General features: G+C 40.6%; 1 protein-coding gene across 14 annotated transcripts in view; it reads left to right on the top strand.

Annotated features, from left to right (window-relative positions):
* Window positions 1–26817, top strand: part of LOC130910624 (microtubule-associated protein tau-like) — a 49371-nt gene that overhangs the window by 11272 nt on the left and 11282 nt on the right. For 2 of the 14 annotated variants that reach the window (XM_057828100.1, XM_057828082.1), the window contains exons 1-9: window positions 19036–21649; window positions 22048–22227; window positions 22347–22472; window positions 23054–23106; window positions 23230–23265; window positions 23496–23672; window positions 23782–23899; window positions 25890–25946; window positions 26251–26558. In XM_057828100.1, the coding sequence (XP_057684083.1) occupies window positions 20455–21649; window positions 22048–22227; window positions 22347–22472; window positions 23054–23106; window positions 23230–23265; window positions 23496–23672; window positions 23782–23899; window positions 25890–25946; window positions 26251–26558 (2250 nt within the window). In that variant the 5' untranslated portion in view covers window positions 19036–20454. The other 12 variants (XM_057828144.1, XM_057828118.1, XM_057828152.1 and 9 more) reach the window with 11 other exon arrangements.

Below are 26817 nucleotides of genomic sequence, written 5' to 3'. Positions count from 1 at the left end.
TGTATATCACGTAAAATATGTGTAATAAAGGCCTTGTACAGATTAGTACATGGAAGATTCTGATCTCTTACAGAAAACCAAGGTTTAGCTTTAGCACTGTTTGCTGTCTAGTCTCAGCTTGACAGGAACTGAAAACACTCACGTTTGTTGTACAGGAATTATATTGGTGGCCACTTTACATCATTTCTGTGAACCCCAGTATTGAAACAAAGGTGCTCAGATATCCTTGTTCCCGTGTAGGTGGTAGTTTAGCGTAGATTTCACTAAGACACACAGGCTTATTAACTACCATCCCCTTGTTGTTCAAGCACCACGGGTTTCATTTTTGGGGCGAGATTGTGTTTGAAATCCTGTAATATTTAATCACACCAAAGGTCCAGCCAGGGAACAAGGATGTGTGACCAGAGGTGATAGAGAGTCACTGTTCCCTGGAAGTCATGAACTTGAGACTCACACAGTCTGTTTTTTTAGTTTAGCACCAGATGGGTTTAGAATGCAAAGCCAAGCCCCATTACATTTGGAATGTATTTTTGCTGTAAAGGAAAAAGATCAATATACCAAAAAAAGGGCCAGTGTTTGTATAGAGCAGGCATGTCCAAAGTCCGGCCCGGGGGCCAAATGCGGCCCGAGGTCAAATTTCATTCGGCCCCCAGCCTTTGTCATAAAATCAATAACATCTGGCCCGCACACAGACTTAATAAATTGGTCAGCAGTACTGCCACCAGCATATGAAGCAGCTTACACACTAAATGCTGCTCCTCATTTACGCACCAAAAGGCAGCAGCTCACTAAGCAACATTACCACGTGCGACCCTTTACTACAATTTTCTAAAATGGCGACAATCATCAAAAAAGTTGACTGCGACGGCTGACGCTTCAAGGATAGGTGGAAATTGGACTATTTCTTCTCTAAAATACGCAACCACTGTATCTGCCTCATTTGCGAAGAGACAGTCGCTGTTTTTAAAAGGGTTCAATGTGAGGTGATATTGCCAAACAAGACACGCTGACATGTACGACATGACGATTACAGGGAAGATACGCAGCGAGAAATTGAAGCAACTTGAAGCTAGTTTAGTATCACAGCAGCAGTATTTCGCAAGGGCCCGAGACTCGAAAGAGAAAGCTACAAGGATAGTTGCGAGATTGTTGAAATTATTAATGCAAAAAAAAATAATGAAGCAAATGTGACACACAGAATGGCTTGCTAAAATATGCTTTGATATATTGTTCTACGTGTAGGTCGTCAGCTAAGGTCGGCCCCCCACATTTTTACCGTACCAAATCTGGCCCCCTTTGCAAAAAGTTTGGACACCCCTCGTATAGGGTCTTAATTTTCTTTCAATGATGCATGTATGGGTAGATGAATAGATGAAAATCTTATAGAGTAGAGCAGAGCCCCCCCCCCCCCCCCCCGCCCAAACAGTAAAAGTGTTGCTTTTTTTCACATTGAACAAGGCAAAACAATATTTAAAAAAAAGCCTTGAGGCATGTTTATTCATAAATGTGTGTGACCTTGGCACGACTAAACAACAAACTACAACATTTTAGCCTTTGCGCAGTCCTTAATCCTTAAGGGAAAACGCCTACAGTAACTGTACTGTGACATTCAAGCCAATTATGTACTTAATGAAATTGAAATAAAATTATGTATTTGGTCAAAAGAGTGCCTGATAACCTTTTAACCACCAACTTTAACCGTTTTAGACATAGTGGTCACTACAATAGACAGCTAGATTATTATTTCTGATCATGCATATAAAGTTATAAAAACAGTTTAGGAAAGAATCCTGATTTACGTTATCGTAATTTGTGCGTGAAAGGGTTCATTCTTTTTTTTTTTTTTTTTTTTTAATCTTATTGTTCATTTCTTTGAATAAAACACCAAGGCATGCATGAAGAGCCTGCATGACCCAGGATGATTCTAGGCTTAACCACCCCTCTGTTATTGCCACACGTCTGCCAAGACAGCCGATTGCTAGGTCAAAGTCTGGCTGAAGGTATTAACATGTCCAAATATAATCAGGATAGCAGCACAGAAGGGCATACAGAACTTCTAAAGTTGAAGAAAGTTGTTGTTTTATGATGCTAGTAAACCTACAAACTGATGTGATTTTGAAAACTGTATTCACTGTGTGAAATGAGTGTACTAACACATTTTAAGTTTTTTTTTGTTTTGTTTTTTGTTAGTCAACTGTCATACATGCAAATTTAAGTGGTGTTAAAACGATCTTAGATTTGACTTGCTGAAAACTGTAGGAACCCTCTGTGAGACTTATTATTTTTTCAACAATATGATGCAGGCCAATGTCAGTACTCACAACAGAATGTTACTTACAGGAGAAATTACTTCATGTGATTTGTCAGCATATAGCCCATAGGGGTGACTCACTGGTGATGGCACGAATATTGTCACCATTCCTCCCTCCTTCCTCCTCTCCTTCAGCTTGTCATCAAAGATTCTCAAAGGTTTACTGACCACTTGCATCATCATCAATAATAGCTGTGGGTACAGGCCTCGCTCTCACACCAAGTAAGCCTGTTTGGAAATAAATTGCAAGGATCTTATTATTTCAATATGAAAAGACTGCTTTTTGTGAAAATATTTGTTTAGAAAGGTGCCGAGCTATTTCTTTAATGCATTTGCAATATTTCTATAACAATTAGGAAACATTGACGCAATGAAGTGGTTGGCACCAATTTAATGTTTCGCTCATAATTTTCACCTTTGACCTCTTGTCATCGCAGTGTACACCCTGCGGAGAGAACTGTTGATGTGTTTTTTTCCCCCAATCCAAATGGTCCATTTTTCCCAGAAAGGCTTCAAAAAAAGCTAAAAACGACGAATATTGTTCATTTCCCATCCTTGTAATGAGCATTGAACGATGCATGTGCCCGTATGCCCCCCTCTTGCCCCTTTCTTCCGCCCTGTCTTTGTCTCACCGCTGCAGCCACTTTCGGTGGTGACTGCAAATGAGCTTCAGGACAGAGCAATTATTCAGCGTTCTTCGTTACACCAACAAGCTGCACTCTTAAAACTAATGTTCCAAGTCATATTTCATGTTCTGTTGTCAAACCTCAAAATTGAATCTCCTGACGCAGAAAAAAATTTTGCTTGTGGAAATTCTCGGCTAGCATCTTCATTCAGCCACCAACTAGTACCTTTGATATATAATATAGCTCCCATCCCCCTATACTGGTTGCACCAGCATTTGTGTTTGTATTGCATCTTATCTTTTGTCATTGTCTTTCCCTCCCCCAACAACCTCAATACAAAAATGAGGAATTACTATCCTGCAATGACAGCTGCTAAGATAGTGGGTAAGAGGTGACAATTTACTGCACCAATCATTTATAAATGTCCATAGTGTAAGACACTGACATTGTATGATTAATACATTTTGTGTGAAAAGAACATGAAAACCCTGACCTAAACCCTATCTAAATCCTTTGGAATGAACTACTACTGGCATTATGAGCCCCCCCTGACCTTATAAAAATAAATATCCAGATAACACTAGAAAGTCTTCGAAGAAGCTCATAAGCTCCAACTGATTTAATGTGCCATTTTTTCATGTGACCTTAGAATCTGACATTTACATTCCCAGTTTCCAACAGAACTATTATGCCAACAATAATACACATATCAGCAGTGTCACTGACTCAGTTTTCCTGGCTCCATGCAACATTTAGAATGGTGACAGAGACGTGGTGAGATGTCGATGATGGCATGTGGGCTGTTGGTGGGTTGCAGCAGATAGCTGCTAGGCTCTCGGTGGTAGTGACGGCGAGTCAAGCGTATAGCTGTCACAAAGTGAATCCCGCTCAAGGGAGGGATGTTGTTTTGGAGTCAACATTACTGCTTTTTCCTGTCAGTCAGTATTAAATACTGGAATTGGAAAGTTGGATCTAGGTGTTGCTAGCATGAAACTTTGACACATTAGCTCTCAGCAAAAGTGGGAGTAAGTCACATTAGTGCAAGTCATAAATAAGAGCTAACTTCTGTGTGGGTTTTATAGTGACTAATGATATCCTGCTGTAATTGTTTTGCCCGGTTTGCCCACAGAATAAGATAAAGTTGCGTAACATTTTTATATGATACGAACTGAACTATTGTTAAATTGTAACAGGCAATTCTATCAGGTCATGCAAGTCAATCCTTAGTTATGCTGAGTCTCATCAAAACCAAGGTGAAGTGAGATCGAGTCTACAGCTATCCCGACGAGTCGACGTCATCAATGACGTAAATGCGTGGATGAGCACACCATCTCGTCGACGGTTAATGAGGGTTAAAAATATGCGAGGAAAGTTGAGAATGCCGGATGCAAGCGGAGAAAGCGGCATAAAGCCAAGCACTAGAGTGGCCAAAGCAAGGACCTATTTCAACGAAAGGTGAATGAACACCTGAAGCGCCGTCACCCAGTTGGTATTTTGAAAGACGACAGGAGACAACAAGCTGGCAAATCCAAGTCCATATAACTAACGACATTTTTTTATTGCAGTTGCCTTTATGTGAGTCGTATTAACGTGCAACATTAGGTTATTTTCACATACTTCACTCTTGTGCTCCAACGATTAATCGATTAACTTAAGTATTCAATTAGAAAAAAAGATTCGAATTCAATTTTGCTGCTTCGAGTATTCGTTTAATTAAAATGGCGTTGTAATGGTTTGTTTTGAAAGTGTTGGCATTTAGTTTTATTGATTTCGGTGGATACACTGCCCTCTAGTCTGCCTCATTTCATGTGGCTGAATCTAGCTGCTCCCTGTTAAGACCAACATAAGCTAAGTTCTTTGTTTGAGCTAATGTTTTTTTTTTAATGCATTCGTAAAGTAGTTTATAGGTATATTTAGCCGTTTTTGTGGGAATACCTGTCTGAACCATTTGGTAAGAACTTTGAAAAAAATAAAATAAAAAGCATTTAAAAAGCATTTAAGCTAGCTGACTTTTGCTATGTAAGTTAGCCAATTGTTCCTTTGTTGTACATATAATCATTTTTTAATTTTTATCCGTTTGAGGCTCAGCTCAGGTATTTAAATTTTTTATGTTCCTTATCCGATTACTCAATTCTTCGAACTAACTAGTTCATCGATTGACTACTAAAATAATCGATATCTGCAGCCCTACTTCACTCCAGTGACACGTGACATTTATTTGTCTACTCTGCTGCTGCTCCCGAAAGCTGTAGGTCTCACAATGTCTGTAGTCTGTGCTCAGCATGCAGATTGTATTTGTTCAAATGATGAATGCTCCCGCTTGTGGAAAAAACATTTTTAAAAAAAAAAAAAAAAAAATATGGAAACACTGGCCTGCTTACTATAGTCCATGACTGCACTAATCTTACTTACTTTATATTATAACGTGTTATGTATATACTGTGCATACAGTAGTATACAATAACATTAATGCTACTTATTTCTAATTTGTTATTTTTTTTAAAGAATTGTTTTGAATCATGTTGGGAAGATGAAGTCACAGTGTTCTGAATCTGTTTACATTCCATTCTTTTGCACTAGTTAATGCTATCAGCATTTGAACTCATTGTTTATTTGTGAGCTATTATTGTTATTTATGTGTTTATTTTCTCAATAAAGAATTTGTGTTCCAAAATGTTTTTGTGAATGAATAAGCGTCAACAAAAATGTAATTGTTCGATTAGTTTAAAATATATTAGGATAGCCGACTAATCGTTAAAAAAGTCTGCTGACTAATCAGGAGAAAAATAGTCCTTTGGGACAGCCTTAGTCGAGTCTTCAGAGACAAAAATTGTTGACTTAATTTTGTCATGTGACTCAAGTCCTCTCACGGCTTCCCAAGATTAAATATTTAATATTTACACAGCAGACCAGCCCACACTTCAAAGTGGAACAACTGTTTAGCATGTGCAGCGCATAATTAATCTTCAGCATAAACGCTCCATACTGCTGTGCAAAGGTGTTTCAGGGCAGTGAACGCCTGCATTGTGTGTTGAAGAGTGAGTGATGCTTTAGGGTTTTTTTCTTTTCCCAATTGTCTGTATTTCTGTCTTAGTGCTCTAATAGTGTTCTGTTGTTGTAGTGTTTTTTTTTTTTTTTAATGTACAAAAAGAACAATGATTCTTGTTATCATCTCATGGACAGTATGTTTAGTTTTAAATCAAATTTTTGAGCAGCTCAAAAGCTTCACACAGAGATTCTGCCTGTTGGCAAGTAAGGTTTATCAAGCTGCTCAGATTCATTTCCTGCGTCTGCAATGATCAAGTCAAATCTGAGGATTAGGGCAGTTCACGAAAATCCAGCCCCCGCCCCCCCATCCCCCCTCATGTTGCCCCTCATATGCTCATGTGCTTTGCTCCAGGAGGTCAAAACTGAATGAAGACGGGGAGCAAAAATTGCTGTTTTTTGTTCCCAGGGACTTGAGCGGAAGTATGTGTTTGTTTAACCTTGTAGTCATGTGGTTTCAAACTAAGAAGCTTAAAAGTCGTGCTTTGGAGTTAATGAGGAACTGATAAGCTATTATCAGTATCCCCTAACAAACCTGCAGCTGACAACTTTGCTTACAAATTACATGTTCAAGAAAAATTTAGTTTTGGATTCAATATCCATTACTATTGAGCATCATGTTTCTATTTCTGTCACATTTGCACTAGATTTTCATCAAATAGTTTTTTCCTTTCTGACTTCCTTTTTCTCTTTGGCCACATAGGCACCTAAAGTAAAAAAAAAAAATAGCCAAACTACAGTGTATCCTTTTAGGAGCCATTTTTTCTATGCACTTTCTGTTAACCTCAACAGAACACGCAGTGTGCGACACTCTACAGTCCCAAAAGAGGGGAAATGCGCAAATGCATCTTGAGCTCTAAATCATCACCCTAGCACAGCCACAATGGGCCGTTCCAAGAACTACACAAATCATCAAAACAACTGTGGATGCTACAGTTGGCAGACTGAGTGATGACGCTTGTAATCACTGGGTGAATAGTAGGGCTTCTTTTTCTTGACCAAAAATCCTTTCATTAAAGACGCAAAAGTATCAAAGTTTTTGCTTCCATATCGCGTGATCGATAAACCTTGTAGGTCACTTTAACATGACTACCTGTATCTACTGACCATATAGTTCATCTATCCATCCTCACCACCCTTTTTTTTTTTGTATCAGGGATGATTAATTGATTGCAATATTATAGATAGGAGTTAAACAGTAGAGGCAGCCTTCTCTACGTTTGCAATTTGCCAGTAGAGGGCATGCGCGCACAGCTTGTTCTAAAATAGGTTTTTGGGACCAAAAAAACTTTGTAGTGGTGGCTAGTGGTAGACGATTGTGCACAGTATACTAGTCCTTCTCAAAAAATTAGCATATTGTCATAAAGTTAATTCTTTTCTGTAAAGTACTGATAAACATTAGAGTTTCATATATTTTAGATTCATTACACACAACTGAAGTAGTTCAAGCCTTTTATTGTTTTAATATTGATGATTTTGGGGAAAAAGTCAAGAAAAACCAAAAATTCGTATCTAAAAAAATTTGCTTATTTCATCCGACCAATACGAAAAATTGTTTTTTAATACAAAAAAAGTTAACTTTCAATTAATTATATCAGCTATGCACTCAATACTTGGTCAGGAATCCTTTTTCAGAAATGACTGCTTCAATGCGGCGTGGCATGGAGGCAATCAGCCTGTGGCACTGCTGAGGTGTTATGGAGGCCCAGGATGCTTCGATTGCGGCCTTAAGCTCCTCCACAGTGTTGGGTCTGGTGTCTCTCAACTTCCTCTTCACAATATCCCACAGATTCTCTACGGGGTTCAAGTCAGGAGAGTTGGCAGGCCCATTGAGCACAGTAATGCCATGGTCAGTAAATCATTTACCAGTGGTTTTAGCACTGTGAGCAGGTGCCAGGTCGTGCTGAAAAATAAAATTTAAAGCTTTTCAGCAGATGGAAGCATGAAGTGCTCCAAACTCTCCTGATAGCTAGCTGCATTGACCCTGCCCTTAATAAAACACAGTAGACCAACACCAGCAGCTGACATGGCACCCCAGACCATCACTGACTGTGGGTACTTGACACTGGACTTCAGGCATTTTGGCATTTCCTTCTCCCCAGCCATCCTCCAAACTCTGGCACTTTGATTTCCGAATGACATGCAAAATTTGCTTTCGTCTGAAAAAAGTACTTTGGACCACTGAGCAACAGTCCAGTGCTGCTTCTCTGTAGCCCAGGTCAGGCGCTTCTGCCGTTGTTTCCACACGCCTGTGCAGAGTGGCTCTGGATGTTTCTACTCCAGACTCAGTCCCCTGTTTCTGCAGGTCCCCCAAGGTCTGGAATCGGCCCTTCTCCACAGTTTTTCTCAGGGTGCGGTCACCTCTTCTGGTTGTGCAGCGTTTTCTGCCACACTTTTCCTTCCCACGGACTTCCCACTGAGGTGACTTGATACAGCACACTAGGAACAGCCCATTCGCCCAGAAATGTCTTTCTGTGTCTTAGCCTCTTGCTTGAGGGTGTCAGTGATGGTCTTCTGGACAGCAGTCAGGTCGGCAGTCTTGCCCAAGATTGCAGTTTTGAGTAATGAACCAGGCTGGGAGTTTTTAAAAGCCTAAGGAATCTTTCGCAGGGGTTTTGAGTTAATTTGTTGATTCAGATGATTAGGTTAGAGTACCTTTTCATGATATGCTAATTTTTTGAGATACGGATTTTTGTTTTTTCTTGACTTTTTTGCCAAAATCATCAATACTAAAACAATAAAAGGCTTGAACTACTTCAGTTGTGTGTAATGAATCAAAAATATATGAAAGTCTAATGTTTATCAGTACATTACAGAAAATAATTAACTTTATCACAATATGCACATTTTTTGAGAAGGACTAGTACACTGCAGAAAACAAAACATAATGCCGAACGTGTGTTATAATTGATGAGATTTTGCAAAAATTCTTTCTGTTTTACTAAAAGGCATCTCCTGCTTTTTCAAGGGCACATCCAAGCAGACGCTTCAGCACCGCCAGTGCTAGTAGCTCTTCCAGTCCGGTAAGCTCACTCTACTTTCACAAAATTTTGATTTAAAGTATTTTTTTTTTTCATTGCCGTTTCTGATAGCAATGAGGCTGAGTGCTAACTCTCACTGCATTCCTGCCACTAGCGAATAGACGCAATATGATTGGATTGGTAGGTGTTGTCTTGTTTATACTGTAGCCAGTTATATGCGATGCCAACCGTATGGAGAATTGTCGGGCTATTCAGTGTGTTTATGCAGACAGCCCTCAAAGTGAGGGCTTTAAATGATGCTTTAGATACAGGGCAACTTCGATATGCCAAATTTTCTCTTCGCCAAAGTGGGGAGAGTGAAAAATATTCTCCTCACCAAACGCTGTTTCAATTTTCCACTGGTGATGTGGCAAGTGGGCAGCATGCACCCAGCAACATCACTATTGCTATGAATGGCAGCTTGGCATCAGGATATGGTTGACATGAGTTGAGGAGCTTTATTTAGACAGAAGTTGTCATTTGCTGCCATCTTGTGGCATCTACAGACAGTCAGAGTACTGTGTAAACCTTTTTGTGTCGATTTTTACAGAGTACTAATCCCGCACGAATAGTTGGGTTTCACTGTATACATTTTGGTACATGTCGTCATGAGAGGATTCCCTCTTCCTTGTATCAGTAACATTTGTTGTCAAGGAAATGCATCTGTTATTCATTAGGATGGCAACCTCCTAGTAGTACTCACAGGAGTCTGCAAGTCTAGCGCGAGCTCTCCTGGCACTTTGTCCAGTAGTTGAAGCTATTTTGGTCAAGACTAAAGTCTGCAAGGGGGGAAAAAACATCTGGCCCACCGCCAGACAGTATATGTTGCACTACTCGCTACTTTTCACACTCGCTTTTCCCATGACTCATATAAGTGGCTGCCAGATTAGTCAAGCCATTCATGGAGACGGGAAGTTGGGGGGGTCATGCTTGCATAACAAGAATATATTTATGACCGGCAGAAAGTGGTCGTTTCCTGCAGTCTATTAACTTAAGGCTTTTGTTTTAGCTGAGCAACAGGAAACTGCACGCGTGCGGGTGGCTAAATGCAGCCTGCCATGTCTATGAATTTTTTTGTCTTTCTATCTATAATTAACACGCTACCAACAATGTGTTTGCTCTCAGCCTGACAGTCCCTGTGGGTTTGGCTTTACTGATGCATTTTGGGACCATCAATTACTATAAATGGCGTTTGTTGTTGCAGGCATATAGAGCTGCAGTGTGTGATGCGAACATCATCATGGCTGTCATGACTAAGATTTTTTTTTTTTTTTTAATCTATAATCTAGCTGCAATTGCTGTTCAAAATAGATTTAAAATCCTGTTGCTAAGACTCTGGTTACCTCTGCTTTGGTTGAAAATAATGATAGAAATTTTGCATTATCACATGAAAAATTCCTTTAAAATTTAAACAATCCCACTGGTGATTAATAAATGCGTCAGCAACAATTTAAAGACCCTCCAAGGTCTCTGTTTATTCATTGATGAATTTAAATGGATTGCCTTCCATTTGTCAGCAAAGAGGCCTGGAGCATCCAGTGACCTATTTCAGTATCCATAACATGGTGAAAGAGAACTCTCCCTTGCCAGCATCCTCTGCTGACCACAACAGCCCCTCCCTCCCTTTAGGCGCATCACCATGGGAACGCTGACATCAGTGTGGGTGGGGCTAATATGTACCCGGAAAGACCTGTCGGCACAAGCCGCCAGCCATTACACCAATCTAATGCAGCGTTACTTTATTATTATTTTTTTTTTATGTTTTCAAACCTAAACCAGAATGGTTCTCTTCTTTCGAATGTGTGGGGTAGGACTGTCCCAAACGATTATTTTTCTCCCGATTAGTCTGCTGACTTTTTTAACGAATAGTGGACTAGTTTGATAATTTTTTTACTAACTTTTTTTTTTTTTTTTTGGACTAATCTTGCAATTAAGCATTGGATGACGATTATTAATTCACAAAACATTTTGGAACACTTAAATTCTTTCTTGAAGTACAAATAAACACATAAATAACAATAACAAATAACAAACAATAAGGTCAAATGCTGATAGCATTAACAAGTGCAAAATATTGGACTGTAAATAGATTGAGAACACTGTGACTACACTTTTCCAGCAGGACTAAAAACAATTCTTACGTTCTCTTTCTGTGGTATATCTACATTGTTCTCAGCATTAGATTGTCACAAACTGTCATAAATGTCACATATCACTGGAGTGAAATACGTGAAAAAAAAACCTAATGATGCATGTTGATACAACGGAGTATTAGGGTCCAAAAAAAAAAAAAATTACAAAGGACTATGATATTAAAGTCTTATTATTGCTACGAAAAAAAATGTTGCATTATTGTGTAGGGGTAATGTAGCTGTGAGCCGTTACGCACTTTACATACGTACATGTATCTTAGCTGGGAGCTACGACAAAGCATTAATGTAAAGATGCTTTCAATATTGTTGATTTTAACAGCTCTACTTAAAGTACGTAGCTGCTTATTCAGCTACAGTAGCCCGACATTAGCCGCTAATGCGCCGTTATACGACGCACATAAAAGCAACTTCGATAACAAAATGTTGTTATATGGATTTAAGAGCTGCCAGCTTGTTGTCTCTTGTCATCTTCCAAAATTATACCTGGGTGACGGCGCTTCAGGTGTTCATTCATGGCCGACTTGCTGCCGTGGTATGCAAACTCGGCATTGCAGGGACTTGACTCGACGGTGACACCCTCCTTTGTTTCGTTAAAATACATCCATGCTTTGGCCACTCTGGTCTGATTTTTATGTTTTTTGCCGCTTTCCCTTGCATCGCGAGTGTCCGCCATTCTGAACTTTCCACGCATATACAGTGGGGCAAATAAGTATTTAGTCAACCACTAATTGTGCAAGTTCTCCCACTTGAAAATATTAGAGGCCTGTAATTGTCAACATGGGTAAATCTCAACCATGAGAGACAGAATGTGGAAAAAAAAAACAGAAAATCACATTGTTTGATTTTTAAAGAATTTATTTGCAAATCATGGTGGAAAATAAGTATTTGGTCAATACCAAAAGTTAATCTCAATACTTTGTTATGTACCCTTTGTTGGCAATAACAGAGGCCAAACGTTTTCTGTAACTCTTCACAAGCTTTTCACACACTGTTGCTGGTATTTTGGCCCATTCCTCCATGCAGATCTCCTCTAGAGCAGTGATGTTTTGGGGCTGTCGTTAGGCAACAAGGACTTTCAACTCCCTCTACAGATTTTCTATGGGGTTGAGATCTGGAGACTGGCTAAGCCACTCCAGGACCTTGAAATGCTTCTTACAAAGCAACTCCTTTGTTGCCCTGACTGTGTGTTTGGGATCATTGTCATACTGAAAGACCCAGCCACGTCTCATCTTCAATGCCCTTGCTGATGGAAGGTGATTTTCACTCAAAATCTCTCGATAGATGGCCACATTCATTTTTTCCTTTACACAGATCAGTCGTCCTAGTCGTTGCAGAAAAACAGCCCCAAAGCATGATGTTTCCACCCCCATGCTTCACAGTGGGTATGGTGTTCTTCGGATGCAATTCAGTATTCTTTCTCCTGCAAACACGAGAACTTGTGTTTCTACCAAAAAGTTGTATTTTGGTTTCATCTGACCATAAGACATTCTCCCAGTCCTCTTCTGGATCATCCAAATGCTCTCTAGCGAACTGCTGACGGGCCTGGACATGTACTTTCTTCAGCAGGCAGTGCAGGATTTGAGTCCCTGGTGGCACATTGTCTTACTGATAGTAACCTTTGTTACTGTGGTCCCAGCTCTCTGTATGTCATTCAGTGGATCCCCCTGTGTGGTTCTGGGATTTTTGCTCACCGTTCTTGTTATCATTTTGACACCCCAGGGTGAGATCTTGCATGGAGTCCCAGATCGAGGGAGATTATCAGTGGTCTTGTATGTCTTCCATTTTCTAATAATCGATCCCACAGTTGATTTCTTTACACCAAACGTTTTACCTATTGCAGATTCAGTCTTCCTAGCCTGTTGCAGGTCTACAATTTTGTCTCTGGTGTCCTTCGACAGCTCTTTGCTATTAATACAAGTAACAAGTGGAGCCTTGTTAAACCTCGTTAGAAGAAGTTAGACCTCTTTGACAGCCAGAAATCTTGCTTGTTTGTAGGTGACCAAATACTTATTTTCCACTCTAATTTGGAAATAAATTCTTTAAAAATCAAATAATGTGATTTTCTGTTTATTTTTCCACATTCTGTCTCTCATGGTTGAGGTTTACCCATGTTGACAATTACAGGCCTCTCTAATATTTTCAAGTGGGAGAACTTGCACAATTGGTGGTTGACTAAATACTTATTTGCCCCACTGTATATACACGTCATCGACTACGTTTACAACGTCGAGTAGTCGGGACGGCTCTAGTGTGTGGATTTTTTTCTATTCCATTTTTTTCCCTAAATTAAAGGCAGACATATCGGATCAGGACATGGTATCGCTAGATCCTCAAAATCAAGTGACTCAGACTCAGAGGCAAAAATAAGTGAATGGGACATCCCAAATCAAAATATCTGTGCAACAGAAATTCCGCAAACCTGTAAAAAACCCCATTGGAAATGATCAACAAATGTCTCATATAAGTAAGGCACTCACTTCTTAAGTCCCAGACCAAGCTGCTTCACACACACGAGCACACACACAGAGGATTAAAGCAAGGTTGGCCTACTGAGACACGCTGCCAGAGATTCCCCGCTAAATAGATGGTGACATTCCAACGTCGGCAGCACTTTGTGGAGGCATGATGGGTGACCCAGATCTGGGCGGAGTTGAGGGGGAGGGAGGTGATGTTGGATTAGGGATATGGCGGGGCAGTAAGGTAAGGTTGAGCACTGCCGGGGGCATGCGTGTGCAGAAAGCAAAGGAGGACACCTGCCTGTCTGTCTGCTGAATCAGGTTTAAAGCTTATTTGAGCATGAGAACGCTTTAATAGTACCCAAGATCAGGTCATACTCCCGGAGCGGTCATAATGATGATTTTCATGGCAACAGATGAGATGTCACATAAGTTAGACTGGTTTATACAGTTGTTATTTGAGATTTCTTTGTGATAACAACAAACTTGAACTTGTACCCTAATTTTCTTGTATCTGTCAAAGGACAATGATCTTTTCTTTTCAGGGTAGTGGGCATGATCATTAGCATATGTTCATGGCAAGCAATTGCTTGTAACGTGAACCTATGGGAATTTGTTAGTACTCATTGGCCCAGTCATGTTAAAAAATATTTTTCCCCTTGCTTCATTTGAATTCAGCAAATTGTTGATGTTTCTATGGATAGTTGCTTGTTGTACTAAAAATCACTGCATTTTATATGGCAGGATTATTATTTGGGCTTATGAAATTCAACAGGGGTGAGACAGTCATGCTCGTTTGCTGGACCTCTGTGGGACCTGCTCTGGTTGCCATATCAGCAACCTCCTTATCACTCGTGAGAGGGTATGCTTGTTTTTCTGCTCCAAGGCATTCTAACACCACAGAATGTGTTGTATTATTAAACTGATTGCATATTATTTATGTGATGCATGTGTGTCAAAACTATTAATGGGTCTCTTTCTTATACAGTTGATTTGAAAGTTAACTAACCCCGTCTTCTAATATTTTTGACATTTTTTAATGATAGTGTAAATCCAGCTTTACTCCCTCTGGTGCCTAAATCAAAGGACTTACTTAGGCCTGTCATCCCTTTTGGATATGGGCCACCAATACAATTCCTCAAGTGAGACCGGTTCTTTGCCTGTATCCGCCTCCCTTCAGGTAAAGTCCAGCCTCAAGCCTCTTACTATTTCTTAGTTGGCCCTGATTCCATTTGCCCTGTGTGCTCTAGCCGAGTGCTGCCCTTGAGTTGTAATGATTTGCTTTTAGCAGCATTTTGCATTTTCCTATTCCTGTTTGCTGTATTCATGGGAGCACAGAGCGAGGTCATCAGCAAAATCCAAACATTGCTGTCCCCTGAGAGACCACCTCCTGGCCTTAGTTGATGTTCTCTAAGTCAATAACAAGGAAGTTAAAACAAGAGAGGAGAAGAAATCCAAGTGTTCTTGCACAAAATCATTCGAGGTAAGCAAATTCTTACTGGCGTTAATCCATTTGTTTTCCCATTTGCAGGTGGACCATCCCCTCCCCGTTGTCCCAGCAGGCAGGCAGGCATGGCAGATAGTCATCAGCCAGAGGAGCACTGGGCCTCTAACGGTCAAGAGAACGGCGAAAATGGCTACTCTGCCTACAGCTATGGGGAGAATGGATACCACGGTGGGGCAGCTGCGCATCCTAGTGCAACAGGTATGAAGGTGGTCTGTTTGGGACTGTCCTATAGCACTGCGTCTGTCGCTACATGTGAGTGTTGTATCGTGCCATCGCTGATATAAGTGTCTCACTTCACTCGCTGGTGGAATCTGAGTAAATATCATGATTCACACCTTAGCACAACCTTTTCATTGACTTCCTCCCGCTTGTGTCCTGTCAGTGTGTGTGTCTCTCTCTCCCTCCACAGTGGATGACTCAGCCAATTTGCCTCCCTCCCCTCCTCCCTCTCCATCCGCTGAGCAGATGGGGCCAGCGGCACAAGGTATACCCAATGCACACTTTTAGCGACTCAGATTATCCCAATGGTGGTGAGAGTAAACAGACAAAGGAACACAAATTATGTCAGCCACTGCTCTTCTTTCCTTTTTTTTTTATTTTACCCACTTCCTTTGTGGTCTAAACCATGTCAAACCCAATGAGGTTTACACAGTTCATGGCATTTGTCTTCCCTTTCTTGGCAACTTCTCTATCCCTCCGGGACAAAGTAACGTACTTTCCCGACCATTTACTTGTTGCATGATGTCAGCTAATCAACAAAATCTGCTAACATGTGGTTACAGCGCATGGATATTCTTGTGGTTGTACTGTAACTAGCTAAAGTAGACAAAACGAAATAGTGTCTAAATGCATGATATAGTCTATATTTGCAGTGGATCTGCTAAAGATGAATTCCGCAGGCATTATACTTTTAGGAAACTATCATACCGTATTTTTCGGACTATAAGTAACATTTTTTTTCATAGTTTGGCTGGGGGTGGGACTTGTACTGTAGAGCGACTTATGTGTGAAATTACTACACATTACTATATCATTTCACATGTTATTTTGGTGTTTTGGAATGACGCTGATGGTGTGATAAACTTGTTAGCATTTATGCTATAGTTATCTGAATAACTCTTAATAGCTATGTTACATTAACACACCGACCACAATCGCATTTCGTTGTTCATGCATCATGTAACATTATCTTACCGTACACTTATTCAGCATGTTGTTCTCTATTGTATATTTATTTTAAATGGCCTTTCAAGATGACATATATGTTCTAAGTGTTGAATTTTATCATAAATTTCCCCAGAAACGCGACTTATACTCCGGTGCGACTTACAGTGAGGCAAATAAGTATTTAGTCAACCAGCAATTGTGCAAGTTCTCCTACTTGAAAAGATTAGAGAGGCCTGTAATTGTCAACATGGGTAAACCTCAACCATGAGAGACAGAATGTGGGGAAAAAAACAGAAAATCACATTGTTTGATTTTTAAAGAATTTATTTCCAGTGGAAAATAAGTATTTGGTCACCTACAAACAAGCAGGATTTCTGGCTGACAAAAAGGTCTAACTTCTTCTAACGAGGTCTAACGAGGCTCCACTCGTTACCTGTATTAATGGCACCTGTTTTAACTCATTATCAGTATAAAAGACACCTGTCCACAACCCTCAGTCAGTCACATTCCAAACACCATTATGGCCAAGACCAAAAAGCTGTTGAAGGACACCAGAGACAAAATTGTACACCTGCACCTGGTTGGGAAGACTGAATCTGCAATAGGTAACACGCTTGGTGTAAAGAAATAAACTGTGGGAGCAATTATTAGAAAATGGAAGACATACAAAACCACTAATAATCTCCCTTAATCTGGGGCTTCATGCAAGATTTCACCCCGTGGAATCAAAATGATCACAAGAACGGTGTGCAAAAATCCCAGAACCACACGGGGGGACCTAGTGAATGACCTACAGAGAGCTGGGACCACAGTAACAAAGGCTACTATCAGTAACACAATGCGCCGCCAAGGACTCAAACCCTGCACTGCCAGACGTGTCCCCTTGCTGAAGTCAGTACACGTCCAGGCCCGTCTGCAGTTCGCTAGAGCGCATTTGGATGATCCAGAAGAGAACTGGGAAAATGTGTTATGGTCAGATAAACCCAAAATAGAACTTTTTGGTAGAAACACAGGTTCTCGTGTTTGGAGGAGAAAGAATACTGAATTGCATCCGAAGAACACCATACCCACTGTGAAGCATGGAGGTGGAAACATCATGCTTTGGGGCTGTTTTTCTGCGAAGGGACCAGGACGACTGATACTGTATGTGTAAAGGAAAGAATGAATGAGGCCATGTATCGAGAGATTTTGAGTGAAAATCTCCTTCCGTCAGCAAGGGCATTGAAGATGAGACGTGGTTGGGTCTTTCAGCATGACAATGATCACAAACACAAAGCCAGGGCAACAAAGGATTGACTTCGTAAGAAGCATTTCAAGGTCCTGGAGTGGCCTAGCCAGTCTCCAGATCTCAACCCCATAGAAAATCTGTGGGGGGAGTTGAAAGTCCGTGTTGCCCAACGACAGCCTCAAAACATCACTGCTCTAGAGGAGATTTGCATGGAGGAATGGGCCAAAATACCAGCAACGGTGTGTGAAAAGCTTGTGAAGAGTTACAGAAAACGTTTGACCGCCGTTATTGCCAACAAAGGGTACATGACAAAGTATTGAGATGAACTTTTGGTATTGACCAAATACTTATTTTCCACCATGATTAAAACGTTTGGCCTCTGTTATTGCCAACAAAGGGTACATAACAAAGTATTGAGATGAACTTTTGGTATTGACCAAATACTTACTTTCCACCATGATTTGCAAATAAATTCTTTAAAAATCGAACAATATGATTTTCTGTTTTTTTCATCCACATTCTCTCTCATGGTTGAGGTTTACCCATGTTGACAATTACAGGCCTCTGTAATATTTTCAAATGGGAGAACTTGCACGATTAGTGGTTGACTAAATACTTATTTGCCCCACTGTATATGTTTTTTTTTTCCTCTTCATTGTGCATTTTTGGGCTGGTCCGACTTATACTCAGGTGCGACCTACAGTATAGTCCGAAAAATCCGGTAATCAAGCCGGTAAAAAAAAAAAAAACATCGCTGTCAGAGTTAAAGGGGATGTATCACAGAAAAACAACTCTTACCTTTCATATGATAATAATCCTTTCTAAATATCAGGATTTATAGTGAAACAACTTCAGTATTTTTGTGAGATATTTCCCTAAATGTGTCTGAAAGTAAGCTACTTACCCTAATAACGCGTAGTTTGACACATGGTGTCATTCAGTAGTTTAAATTTATGGTGTGCATCCAACAATTAATGCCTATTCTCTCTATGACTGCTGATGATATGTTTCTTCAAAAGTTAAAATCTAGAGTCGGTACTCGTATTTATGATAGCATCAAGCAATAACCACATTTAGCACTATGTTACCTTTAGAAAGTGTAACGAGTGACTTCACTCTCTTTTGTGCAGTATGCAAATGAAAGTTTTTAATTACACAGAAGGTTTGTTGATTGCAACACATGCATCTCCACTGTCGGTCCAAATGTCTTGTGAACCCATGTAACCCTAGTTCCCTCAATGTCTCACCCACATACCCCAACTCCCTTGTTTGAGAAGATAAAGTAGAACCTTTCCGTGCTTTCTCTGCGGAGGAGCAACAGCATGATGAGGATGTGGAGGAAGTTGGCAGTTGGCAGGAGGACGTGGCAAGTGAACAACCAGGCACCCAGCTCTTAGAGCAGAAAGATTTAGTAGCTGAAGCACAGGTTTTTGGCTGTGAGCTAGCCCAAGCACCTGAAGTGATCAATGGAGGAAGTCATCGCAGAGAGCACAGTCCGTCAAAAGCAGGTTTGTTAGGGCACAATGTGTTTAGAGGTGTATAAGTATGTGTGAGTGCATGTGTGCGATTGAATAAGCATACCAGAAAATTTTCTGGTACATAATTTGTTGCTTGCTGCAGCTTTGTTGCTCTTAAATCCCAAAGCTTGTCCATCCTCATTATTTTGTGCTTTCCCACAATTTCATTTGCATTTATGTAGACTGTTGTTGGACTATTCTGTAGTATCAACCTTGCGGTGGTTGGAAATGGCTGTACTTTGTGTCTTGCTAGCTACATTGCAAATGCAATTAGCACTCCCCACACAGTTGGTGTGCGTTTGTGCGGAATATTGTCGTGCAGTCGCAGGAATGGGGACTTGTGTGGTTGCTTTCTAACCTAGTAGTGTAAGTTTTTTTGTTCCGGGGTTTTGCTTTAAAGTACATTGTTGTCTTCATTACATCCTGAAGCAATGGATAATTGCATCTTCCTATTGTTAAAGTCCTCTCAGCAGCTGTACCTTCACAATCCAATGACTTCCATTACAAGAGCTGTTTATTATTTTGGTCGTAAACGGCAGTGGTTTAAGAATGACAGTCGATGATATACAGAAGTGATTCTTCGACTTTGGTTACCTACATTATACGAACACAATGCATTATTTAAATGGCTAAAGTAGGAGGTTTGTAACAGTTTGGTTCGTATTTGGTGCAACGACCTAAAAGCTGATTTTTTTTAAGAACCATCAGTAAATTAAAAAAAGAAGCAAGTGACCAGAAAAATTAAATAAAATGAAGAAAGGCACATATTACAATCAAGTCAATGTTTGAAAATGTTTATCAACCTTCATGATTGCAATAGGAATTTAACAACATTTGTGTACCCGTACCTTTTGTCATTTAACATCATGCAACTCATGCCTTCATTTCAGTTGTGCACGTAAGCATAGCTGCTGTGACCTCCTTGGTGCGCTGCAAAGTGATTGGAGAGCTACTGTCTCTGTGTGACAAGGCTGGCTTGGCTGTTGTTCCCCGGCTTTTGTGGAGACTGCTTTCATTTAACATGACTTTGCACAAAGCTGTCCAGTGTCCTCCAAACTCACAGCCAAACCCAAAAGAAGGACCAGAATAAAGTCCTGAGGCTGTGAGTATGCAACCAATGAGGCAGGGACAAGTAGGCAGTTGTCTCAAATCATATCCAAAACCTGGTTGATTTGAAGGTTGTTACCTATTCATACATTACACAAAAGGAAGCGAAGAAGTCAGGAAGCTTTTCTGAAAGCTTGTGTCCAGTCACTGGAAGTTTCGCCTAATCTATGGGGAAAAGTGTTCCTCGTTGACGCCTTCATCTGCCTCGCTCTAACACTACCTGACAAAACACTTATTTTTCTTTGGATGGGCAATCAAGCATTGATTGTGTAACATTGCGCCCAGCAGGCGTCCTCCCTTGTCCCTCCCTGCAGAAGATGGACTGTGACAACACGAGACACAAGTCTATGCCCCCGAACATGGGGGCTCTGGTGGAGAGATCACTGGCCAAGCTCACCCTTGGAGAAGAGGCTTTAAAACTGTTGGGTGAAGAAAGAGAGCTAGAGGAGTTGAACTTCTGTATCTTTAATGAGTGCTCCGGGCCAATGCCTTCTCCTGCTGACAAACCGAGTCCAGAGGACTGTTCTTACCCTTGTTTCCCTACTATGGAGTTCCAAGTGGATACGCTTGGAACTGCTGGAGTGGATGATGATCAGAAATTTCAAGATAAAGTATGTAATCATGGAATATGGCAAAAATCACCCTCACGGGCAAAGATTATTGAAAAGGCTGTGACAGTTGGAATAAAACCAGATCGGCTCAGAATTCCATTGACCGGCCCAAAGGACAGACTTTCTGAGTTTCGTTATGGAAGCGTGCTACCCACTGACATAAAAATCCAAGCAATTCCTGAAGTAGACATTGAAAAAGACCCATCAAGAGAGGCCTCTCCTATTCCACCAGACAATGTCTTCATATTTACATCTACAGAAATTGAAGCTAAGGTCCCTGTCACTCTTACGTCATCCAAAAGCTTAGATAGTACCTCCCGAGAAACACAACTTTCTGGAGAGATTCCAAGGGGTATCTCATCTGAAGCTGTAGCGAAAAGCATGCCTAGAGCATTTACTTGGGAACAGAAGTTGCCCGGAGATCCCAGGACAGAAGCCAGGTCAGAAACAAGAAATAAGGAAGAGATCCCTAAAGCCCTAAAGCCCTCTGATGGAATAAGTACACTCTACTTACAGGAAGGCTCACCAAAGCCACAGTTTCCCTCTCCAGTCATAATTATACCTCAAACACAAGGAGAAGAGGATGCTATAGAAACTATTGAAGTGTGTGTGCTCCCTCAACTGGATCAGTCTGAACCAAAACTGCTTGAAGAGGGTCAGGCGATCAAGGAAAATGTCACTGTTTGGCAACCTGATTGTGACAACCCATTGTTGCAGTCACAAATGGGTAACAAAGGGGAGATTTTTAGTCAGGATAAGGTAATTGAAGTCAAAAAGGATACCGAGATGCAAGATGATCAGTCTGGTATGGAAATAGACGCCACCACTCAAGCTGCTAATGATTGCTCTACAGTGGAAATCTGCATCTGTGATAAAGACAGTAGCTGGATTGATTCAAAAGGTACATAAAGTCAATATTTTAGGATATATGGTGGAACCTTTAAGTTCAAAATACTGTACAATCCCCTCTTGGACCTTAGACAACCTTTTTTGTACAAATGCGAGATTAAATTTGGATTTAAACTTTGAGTTTCAATACTGAACTTTTCCCATCATAGAAACGTTATCTATCTAGGCATTTTAACTAGAACACATTACTTATCATCTTGAGTGACTATGATGTAATGCCTAGATGTTTGGGAATGAATACGACCTTGATTGAATTCTGAATTGAGCCATTTCAGGTGTGAATGGGCTTAGAGGTTCCACTGTATTTATTTACCGTACTAAATTAAAAAAAAAAAAAATTTTAATGAGGCAGCCATATAGATATTTGGTTCTTCTCTTGATGCCTCTCAGCTACAGATGAAGACAAAACTATCACGACAAAGCAAATTGGAGCCCTTCGGTCAAACCAGAGTGCCACCCATTGTCTACTCGGGGTACAGACACCCTCTAAACGGTTCCCTGGAAGAGGCAGTAAAGTGTCACGCAAAAGTCCCAGCTTTCGTCCTAAAGAGGAGCTGAAGAAGAAAAAAGGTTATGATTCCCCCACATTGGTTTAAATTCTCTTTATTTGTATCCATGACACCACTGCAACCACATTGCAATGTGAGTTTCCCCATGTGGTTAACCTTGTCTCTCCTCTCTGCTAGTAGGCGTGGTGAGGAGGGCGGACCAGAATAAGGTCTCTGCCTTCCAGATTCGAAAAAATGTAGCCAAAACTGCGGCCAGACATCCTCGGCCAGCTCTGCTTCACGGTTCGGCTAGACGCAAAGCCGCAGGTGAACACTTGTCGTCGGGATTTTGCACCATGGATAGAGAGAGTGCAACTAATTGCGGTGCATTTGGTTCAAATGGGATTAGGAGATGATATGGAGGACCTACCATGAAGCCTAAACAATGTGTACTAACGCATTTAGGTCTGAGGACATTGATGAATGCTCTCTCTCTATTGGTGGCTTCCATTCTGTAATACTTTTTTTAAGACAGTAAGCAGTTGCAATGTGGCTGGCTCATCTTGTTGCCAAACATCCAGTGTAGTCCTTCCATTGGTGTGTTTTCCACATTATTTTTCTAGCTGTCAAAAAAGTTCTCATGTTCTGCTTCATATTTAAGCTTTGTTGTGCTCATATCTTGCTATGGTTTGTTTATTTGAACAGCAATATAATGGTTCTGGCTGTTTTGCTTATTTTCTTGTTGTGCGGAAAAACGACTGAAGATGATATTAACTCTGCAATGGATCTATCTTTAGTAAGATGGAAAAGAACAAGGCAATACATTATTTGAAACCCTCTATGTCCAAGCGATTCTCTCTGCTGTTTGACATTGAACATTAAAAGGTGACTTTTTTTTTTTTTAACAGTTTCTGAGAGCTCCCAGCCTTTAAGTGTCCACCAGTCCAGGGAGAGACCCTCTGTAAGTAACCAATTACCCTTTTTGCTTTATTTGTGGCATCTTTTTTTTTTTCTTTCTTACCTATTTTTAATTATTATTTCTGCATGCCTGCATTCGTGTCCCTCATTTTGTCTTGCATGCCAGCCTTTGTCCTTGCACCTGTCAGGACAGAAAAAATATGTAAGTATAGAAATCTAAGAAAAGAAGTATACATATAAACCATGCCAACCATTTTATATAATTCATGTTCATACAAATTCTGCCCAATTCACGATATTAAAAGCATAAAAAGAATTACAAAAATTTCATGTCCTCTCAATCCCATTTCATGCCATAATTTCTCCATCTGTCTGTCTGTCACATCATCTGTCCGGCATGCTTTCATCTGTCTTGTCATGGCCGCCACCCAGAGCCCCACACGGCCTGTTCTGTCTAAAATGGCAGCGCAGAGCCAGACCTCTGATCAGGAGCCAGTCCAGCCTGAATCTGCATGTAGTCTTAAACGGAGCCCTCAGGTGGAGGCGGTGCTCAGTGTGGCCCGGCCCACCACTGCATGCTCCCGCCCTCCCCTCCTAAAAGATACACAGGTAGAGAAGGTTCAAAAGAAAAAATAAGTGTGAAAATGACCAGAAACACATTTAATTTAAAAAAAAAAAAAAAAAAAAAAAAGGCCTCTTTTTATATGTTTGCATTCAGGAGCGCTCATACCGTAGTCCGGAGAAGAGGTCCTCCCTCCCCAGGCCGTCCAAATCACTGACCCGCCACCTTCCTGCAGCTGAACAAGAAGACAACAGCACTCCCTGCAGGCCAACCTGTAAGCGACGACAGTGTTTCGCAACCTTTTTCTACCAATGCACATACCAGTACATCAACATTCGACAGTGACATATTATATGACCAGTGTTGTCAATTTTACTTAAAAAAAGTAATTAATTACAGTTACAAATTACTTCTCCCAAAAATTAATTGCGTTAGTAACTCAGTTACCTGAATGTAAAAGTAATTAGTTACTTGGCAAAGTAACTGGTGATAATTTTCTTTTTTTTTTTTTCTCCCCAAAAAACAAAACAAAAAAACAGGTCACACAATGCGAAGTTTAAAGGGTTTTTGGGACAATTGACCCTAGCCCAATTCTTTACCCTAAACTTAACTAGACACTGGGGCTTTGCCGATATTGCGATAACTAGATTGTAACCTTTGCTATGTGTGGAAGTCATTTAATGTTCTGAATCAACCGTTAAAGTTAAAATTGCTCCCGTTATTGCATTAGTTCCCTTCTGTTTACTTTCGACATGTGTAAGTTTTAAAACTGTTTCATCATTTAAAGATAGATTTAAGTCAAGATTTTGCCGATTTCGGAGCATTTTAGATAAAAGGTTACTTAGGTTCGTTAGGAAGTTTCTCTACAAGAGAGCTTTCCTTAAGAGGTCTACTGCTTTAAGATGGCGGCTGTTTACTCATGCATCTAGTTCTTTAAATATGTTGCTAATCCCACTGTGTCTGTCATTTGCATCTATTTTGTAATATATGATTTCTACCGTAGCATTATGTGGGCGTAGTTTGTAGGCTATCGGCTACAGTCAGGTATTACTGGAGCCACCTAGCATTGCGTTTGCAACGGCGTCCCCACTCCTGCTCTGCTCTCTCGTCTCCGTGAGTCCATCTCTCTCAGACTTTTCTCACGTCAACCAACATAGCAACGCATAGTAATGCACGCCTTTCCCGCCTCAGTAACGGTAACAGCGTTGCCAAGATGAGAAAAGTAATTAATTAGATTACTCACTACTGAAAAAATAATGCCGTTATATTCTCTTGCCGTTATTAACAACACTGTATATGACATCTCGGGTTTTTCTGTTTTTGGGAAAATAAAGTTATGTTGACAGACGGACGACGCAACTCCCAGTAGCAAGTAAAAAGCATAAAATTATACAATATTCATTCATTCGTTTTCCATGCCACTTTTCCTCACAAGGGTCGCGGGGGTGCTGGAGCCTATCCCAGCTAACTTTGGGGAGTAGGCAAGGGACACCCTGAACTGGTTGCCAGCCAATTACAGGGCACAAGGAGACATACAACCATTCACGCACACAGTCATACCTACGGACAATTTAGAGTGTTCAATCAGCCTACCATGCATGTTTTTGGGATGTGGGAGGAAACCGGAGTTCTGTAGGAAACCCACACAGGGGAGAACATGCAAACTCCACACAGGAAGGCCGAAGCCCGAGATTGAACCCTTGATCTTAGAACTGTGAGGCAGACGTGCTAACCACTCAGCCACCGTGCCGCCAAATTATACAATAACCCAGTTAAAATATAGTCATTGCATTCTTCAATTCCTTTTTTTTCTTTGCCTGATTATCATTTTCATTGTTTCGTAAAGATCTGCATTTTCAACATGTAAAAAATGAGTAGTCATGTTTAAAAATGTAATATGCAGACATTTTCAAAGGCTACTTTCCAACAACATGTTCCGTATTGTTCTTCATTTCTGAGAAAGTGGGCTGTGATTTGATGACGAGAAAATGCAGGTCCCAGTGTCAAAACAGTTAAGAGAAATTAAACACAGTACAATGAAAATTAAAAAGTTTATTCATGGAATACACAAAATAAAAATAAAAGCGTTGTGTTCCGCTACAATAAATAAGCCCATATCTCAAGTTTTAGTCCATTTTTGAGTAATTGATGATATTTTATACGTGTCATGGTTTTTTTTTAAAGGTTGGGAAACACTGGTCCAAGGGATCACTCACTTTATTCATTTAACCATCCCATCTCCCCCTGAATTCCTTTTCCTTTAGCCATCAGCACCGATGCCAAGGCTGACTGCAGGTCTGTGAGGGGCCCTAGTATGGCAGGTAGTACTCCTTTTAACATCATAACCTCCCAAGGAATATCCAGTGAGAAGCTCAGTGTTTTTATGTTGACTGGTAGGTAGGCAGGTCGCCCATAACTCAAGGTGTATGTGTTAATGTGCTAATTATTTATAGTTTTCTTTTATGACAATAACCTGCAATGTTATATCATTAAAATGATAAATAATATAATATGCTTGACACCTCCTTACCTTCCAACCATCACCATCACAATTTTCAAATGAAGAATTGCATATACTGTATCTTTTGTCTTCTGCTTTCTAAATTGTTACTTTTCTTTTATCAGGCGCGGACACTGCACGTTCACGGTCAGCCCGTAGTGGCACTTCTACCCCTGGATCCTCCGCAGTCACACCCGGCACGCCTCCCAGTTACTCCCGCACGCCCGGCTCTCGCACACCCGGCAGTCACACACCCAAGTCCTTCAGTGTTCTCCAGGAAAAGAAGGTTGCGATCATCCGCACCCCGCCCAAGTCACCATCTTCAGCGCAGCGGCAGTTGAAGGTTCTCAACCAGCCTCTGCCTGATCTCAAAAATGTCAAGTCGAAGATTGGATCTACCTCCAATCTTAAACACCAACCCAAAGGTGGACAGGTAATGGTGCTGCTATCATATATATTGCTGTTTTTATCTGTAGTAATTAAGAATCTCTGAACTGCTTGACTGCTTCTCTTAGCATCCTTCCTAATTTCACTTCTTTTCATCTGTTCATTCCTAAATCAACCAATACAACTCAGCTGTATGAATGAAACAAAGCAAATCAAAATACCATAATCAAAGGAGCAGCCAATTCATACGGTATTTCTGAGGTGTCAAACTTAAGGAGCTATTGAAGCCCGCCACATCACGACAT

This window comes from Corythoichthys intestinalis, chromosome 2 (genome assembly GCF_030265065.1).
Source record: "Corythoichthys intestinalis isolate RoL2023-P3 chromosome 2, ASM3026506v1, whole genome shotgun sequence".
NCBI lineage: Eukaryota > Metazoa > Chordata > Actinopteri > Syngnathiformes > Syngnathidae > Corythoichthys > Corythoichthys intestinalis.
The sequence above is the reverse complement of the archived record's forward strand: the minus strand, read 5'-3'. Positions and strand labels throughout refer to the sequence as shown.